Source organism: Bactrocera latifrons, unplaced genomic scaffold (assembly GCF_001853355.1).
Source record: "Bactrocera latifrons isolate USDA-ARS-PBARC rearing strain unplaced genomic scaffold, ASM185335v1 scaffold_183, whole genome shotgun sequence".
NCBI lineage: Eukaryota > Metazoa > Arthropoda > Insecta > Diptera > Tephritidae > Bactrocera > Bactrocera latifrons.
This window is the reverse complement of record NW_017535330.1, coordinates 599,552-605,811: the sequence shown is the minus strand read 5'-3', so window position 1 is coordinate 605,811 and position 6,260 is coordinate 599,552. Positions and strand designations below refer to the sequence as shown.

Here is a 6,260-nt window from a genome sequence, read left to right as displayed (position 1 = left end):
TCATTTCTTCCCAAAAGAGCTGCTCATTTGTCGGAAGCACAATTTCCAAACTAGCAAGTGAACTTGTCAATGCTTCGAGATGCCTAAATGTAGGCAACGTTTAATTCACTTTTCGTTTAATATCCATTAATGGTTTGGAATAATTTTGATTGAGACGAACCAATGACAGAGAATAAAAGTACGTATTTTACAGTGTTTACAAAGTACATTTTTGGATTTTATTTTTTCATTTTAGCTTATTTTAGTTAAACTTAGTTTTAATCCTATATTTGTTAAATATGCTAATGGCGCTCGAGCTTCCCATTATAACTAACCCTTAAAATATGTTAATTAACTAGAAATTGAACTAAATGTTTACAATTCCAAAGCGTAACTACTTAAATTATTTTTGGTAAAACTCTAATTAATACAAAATCTTAACAGTTATAGTAACTAATATCTCTTCGAGAGCTTAAGTACTGAGCAGTTCTTATAAAAAACAGCAGAAAATGCTAAAATCAATTTAGCCTAGTTATAAATTAATTATTTTATGGCAGCGATTTAAGTTCAATGAGCATTGACAACAAAAACACTAAACGGTTTAACAACGATAATGCTAATTGGTTTGGATGGAAAAGSAAATGATTACTTAAAGGTAACTGAATGAGAGTTATAATTACAAAACGGTCATGCATGCAATGTTTATGGATTTTCAAATTAATGCGAGACATTTGAGACAAATAATCTTAAAAACTAACGCGATAATACAGTATGCATTCAGCTGGCGTCGCGAGGACGCAACGATACGACTACCGACAGCCGCACGACTCAATAACCATATTCGGAAAGGTTTTCTGTGTCGCAGTATTATTGCTATCCATGAAAACGAGCTTCAACGGAGAATACTGTTTGGCGGTGCAGCAAGGTACTAGCTCAAGCGGTTTGCCGCCACGGCTGTTGCTTCGCGACAATGCAATTTTCTGCAAGAAACAACAATACAGCGCATAAGTACGTGTTAAACGAAAGCAAAAAGAAAGTTTTTTTCATAATAATTTTCATAATAGAAACAATACCTGCAGGAAGGCACTGTGATGCGTCGCCGACTGTGCCACACTGGCTACGCTGCCGCAGGTGCCCCGACAGAAGTAGGCATCATAGCCGCGCGGTTGAATGATCCAATCACCCCAACCGATCTCATCAAATGAGATGTAGAGCTTCTCACGGCAGCACTCCGTCACACCGTCAGTGCAATTAATGCCACGTTTCTGGCGTGAAGCGCGCCGCCGATTACGCGTATCGACCATTATGAAGGGCCGATAATCCTTGTCAACGGATATCATATCTTCCATTGCGGCCATGTCACAAGTGCGGCACGAAATGTGTATGAGATGGCTGAGGTCGTGATTGCCGAACCAACGTTTGATGGGCCATTCAATATCGATCTTCATCCACTCGTCTGCAATTACAAAAGGAAAGATGTCATTATTAAATGTATTGCATAGATAGAAATCAAGCGCTTTTAAAAAATAATTAAAAAATAGACTAAAAACTGTGCTAAAACACATGTACAATATAAACAATTTTAAATTCGCTCTATAATAATTTGCTAAAATTCGCTTGGTGTCACGCAACTGATATAAAAAAGTCTATAAATAAAAGATGAACTAATTTTTTAATACTTTTTAGGCCTCTGATAAGCAGTTCGCTGCTTCGGCAATTTGTTGAAACATTCAGATTTTAATTACTGTGTTATGCTGACTATTTTGGCACAAGTCTCCATGCTTTTAATCAATCTTTGAATCTAAGCTGAAGTTTATGTAATATTATGCTATGGTCATGATAATATTGCTCATCTTGAATTAAAAAAGTAATAATTGTCGTTAGGGGTTCGTGAAAGATATTTTATTAACAAACTCCAATGAAAGCGAGAGAAAAGGTTTTGTATGAATTTCAAGGGTTTCAGCAATTTTTGCAAGTGAAAGCATTACTAAATTTCATGAAAGCTCAGATTTGCTTCAAAATGTAAATTTTTTGGTTGAAATTTTTTTTCGAAAAAATGTGAAAATTCAGAAAAAAAACATTTTAAGTTAAAAAAAATTATTTCGAAATTAAAATTAAATACATGGCATAATTTATTATATTATATAATATTATATTTAATTTAGGCCAAAAAATACGCATAGAATATTTTTTTAACAGTTAAATTTTACAATTTCTAAACAAATTCTTTCATAAATTAAAATTATTTTTTTTTAAATTATAACTTTTTTCTCTGTCTAAATTTTGAAACAAACCGGAGGGATGTCATAATCGGAAGTATGAACCAAAAGCTTAAGAAATATTTCTTTCAGAATGTCTCAATTATGTGTACACAAGTGAAAGCTACATTTTTATTATAAAATTCATGAAAGCTGCGAAAGCTCCGCAGTTAACCTATTCTCATTGGCTTGAAACAACAAAATTTAGCTTTTAACATAACAACAATATCGAAATTAATTAATTTTCAATAAAACTTAAAGGTTTGTAATAAACCTTTTGTTTAGTTATATAACATTTTAAAGGCTCAGAATTATAATCAAAGCAAACTTTTTTATTTTCGTACTATTACAATTAGGATGACGAAAACAAATTAACAACTTTATTTTCAACAAATTTTTGCTGAAGGCGCACTGGAACCCAAAGAAAGTGTTTCCGGATGTGTTTTTAATATACCATAAAGTTATGCTTCGCTTAATCCAAGAGGTCAAATGCACAAACCAAATCTAAAAGCTTAATTTGCGCATTGGGTTCTTTAAATTAAGAAAAACATCTATTAGCGTGCAACTTTTAGTATTTATTAGTAATTATAGATAACCGGAAAGCTATTAATTTAGTCAATAATCACATAGTCGCTTATTTAATAAGCAGTGTTTGTTTTTTTTTTTTTTTTGGTATTTTATTGATTTGTTTTTATTTGCTTTCACTATTAATTTCTGCGCTTCAACATTTTGAATTTATCATTGTTGTTGCAAATTGTTTCATACTGCATATTTTTTTATTATTCCTTTTTAATACTTTTTGGAAAACAAAAATTATCTGCTTCATTTCATCATTTCTTTAATTCCCTTTATATTTTTTATTAGAATTATTTTTAATCTGTATTATAATTTTGTTTACACATTTTTTTCAGACTCGTGATCGGCGAAAGTCCAAATCACGAATCGGCATTTGTGAGATTTTTTTTTTTTTGTTTTTGCATAAGAAAATTGCAGCGTGTTTTACACACACTTAAAAAACCTTAAGTCTGTACACATTAATGATTTATTTATTTCAAAAATAAAAAAATTTAATCCGAAATATTAAAATGAAAATGAAATAAAATGTGTTACGACAAAAATCGTATTAAATATTGTAAATAAATTTAAACTTAAAAAATATCTGCTTGAAGAAAACTTTAACTCCAAACTAATAATTCAAAATAATAATTTCGATATCTTTTAATTAAATTTCTTTTTTTTTTTTAATTCACATTTTTTTCGCCTTCGTATACTTCTTGTTCTAATAGTTTTGCTATTTTTTGAGAAGAAAAARTTATTTTTAATTGGATATCCACAAGGTTTAGCTCTTTTTGCCTTACATAATTGCTTTAATCACAATTCATAACCCGGTTTCTTGGTATATTTGGTATATTTGTTGAAAGAAAAATTCAGTAAAATTAGTGAGCATGATTCGCGTTTTTAATCTTATATTTAATTCCATTGACTTCTTGATTAAAAATGACACTTCGAAGACCCCACGTTATGCTAAACCCATTAAATCTTTTAAAAATATATATAAATGATGTGTATGTGTAGTTGAGAAAGACAAGCCGAATGATTTTTGGTAGCTATTAATTGTTTCTTTGTCCTTAACTCAATTACTGTTTTTATATTGAATAACAAATTTTTACAGCCCCACAAAATTGTATGCTTAAAAAGATAACACAGGCACTGGAAACAACCGGTTTCATGCAATATAATCAAGAGTGCTATAAAAACTTAACAGTCTTAGAATCTACCTTAAGTTGGGTGGAGAAGAAATACTATGTGTTGAGATATGTATATAGAAGTATATTATTGTAATCAGTCTGAAATGATTTTTCGGTTTAATGGTAGAAAGTGTGAATACATATGTATGTATATATATATATATGTCTGATAACATTATTGGGTAAATATGACCGAATACGATCACTAGCGGATTAAAAGACTTTTCACAGCACTTTTAACAGTTAAAGTTGAAATTAAAAAAAAAATGCCTATTGAATCTTTTGCACCGGAGACTTATGAGAATCAATAATTTTTTAAGAACAGTGTCTACCAATACTTTAAATTCCTAAACTACCCGATTTCTGCCATAGTAAATCGTTATTTTAAGCACACAGTTAGAATGAGCTCACACTCACCTTGCACATCGATCGCCTGTATGGCGATGGTTTTCACGATGGGTAAATAGGTCGGGTGTGTGTTTTGCTGCACTTCCGACACGACAATAGTTTGTGGACTTGTACGCGCGCCCTTCCGCCTATGCGCGCGTTTACTTTTACTCTTGAACAGCCAGAGCACAGCGGTATTGACATCAAAGCCATCAGCATCAGCGTCATCGATTTTAAAGGAGAAGCACATGGATGAATTCGTGCCCAAACGCTGACATTCGCGTTTTTCTGCAAATGAAAAGTGGTTGTAGGTGAGCAAAGAATTCATTAGCAGACGAAGAATTCAAATAGCACAATTATATAATAGTTTTCTTTACAATTCCGTTACACTCACCTCTCTGCAGGAAGATGAACTTTTTGCTCGTACGCGCATAGTAATCATCGGCTTCCTTATTTTTAGCACTGTCCTCTTCCTCCTCATCGATGGTTGTGCCCTCATATATAGGTTTGGGCAAACTGACCGTCGACACATTGGGACGCTCTTTCAGGCGAAGCTTCTCCAAGATTTGTTGTTTCACATACTCGATGCGCAGCAGTGTCAGCTCTTCCTCGCTGATGTGTTCCACGCGCCGACTGCTCTCACATTTTGGGCAATCGGTCTTACCGCTGCGTTCTTGTTGCCTTACAGCCTCCGAGCTTTGCTCCTTCTCTGACGACTCCGAGGATTCCAGCGAATTGCTCTGCTCTGCTTCCGCAGTGGGCGCCAAAAAATCATCCAGCTCATCAGAATCGCTGGTGGTCTCTGTCAGCGGCAGTGACACATCGAAACGTTGTGTCTCCACGCTGTCATAGCTTGGCGCATCGCCGAGCATTACATCCGCGGTGCCGCCTAAGTGCTGCCAAATGCGTGGCATGCGCATATTGAATGGATACAGCGGCACATCGCGTTGCTGTTGCTGCTCTTCGGATCGCCACTCTCGTGTTTGTGTCGCCCTTTGCTTTTGATTACGTCCGTATTCTTCCTGATGATGCAGCAGATGCTCCTGCTGATGCGCCATGTGGCGCTGTATGTGCACGTAGCGTCGTAGCGCCGCTTCGGCTTCCTCGCGTTCCGCACGCTGATCTGCGCTACTAATTGTATCTGGCGGCACATTTTCTTGCCACGAGGACTGTCGTATGCGTCGCGACTTGGCAACACGCGGTCGATTGTTCTTCACATGCGCCGTACGCTTGGCTATGTGAGGGAATGTGTGCGACGGCAACAGTTGCCGGTGGTTGTGGTGTTGTGATGGACGCATGTGATGTGCAATCGTTTGCCGGCTATCAGAGTCGCTCGGACCGTGTGTGTCACTGTGGTAACGTCCATAGATGATGCTGTGATCGAGCACGACAAAAGCGATCAGTATGAATAGGACAAAACACTTGGCCATGGCTGTGCTTAGTAGTTTGGATGGTGCGCGTTGGTGGCGTTTACTCTGATGTTTGTAGTTGACGGAGTTTCAATTACTTATTTACCGTTAATATTCACTTGTTTCGTTAGCTATACAAATATACGCTTTGTTATTGTATGTTCACTAATTTACTATCTTTTTGGTAACATTAAAAACCCCACTTTAGTCCGTTGTTGTTTTAAAAACATAGAGGTGGTTATACTATAGTTTTGTTTAAGCTGWTGCTTTTGTTGTTTTTTATATTTTTAGCACTTTTTGTTAAAGCAAATTCATTTGGATAAATTTATAAGCACTGAGATTTTTCGCTTTGTGGGTCTTAGAAATTTATATGTGTCATGAAATTGCGCCTGTAAAGAGAAGAAGCAGATAACTGTTTAATATAAAGCACATTTTTTACATATTTAAATATTAAAACTTAAATTTATTTAATTCTTTTT

At 34.9% G+C, this 6,260-nt stretch overlaps 1 protein-coding gene across 1 annotated transcript in view; it reads right to left on the bottom strand.

The window, feature by feature from the left end:
- Positions 1-216: 216 nt before the first annotated feature.
- The window catches only part of LOC108967330 (growth/differentiation factor 8), a gene marked incomplete at its 5' end in the record, with an annotated part of 18,686 nt that continues 12,642 nt past the window's right edge, over positions 217-6,260 (bottom strand). Inside the window, 4 exon segments of the mRNA XM_018930655.1 lie at positions 217-959; positions 1,053-1,435; positions 4,403-4,660; positions 4,767-6,170. Coding sequence (XP_018786200.1) covers positions 789-959; positions 1,053-1,435; positions 4,403-4,660; positions 4,767-5,802 — 1,848 coding nt within the window. The 3' untranslated portion in view covers positions 217-788.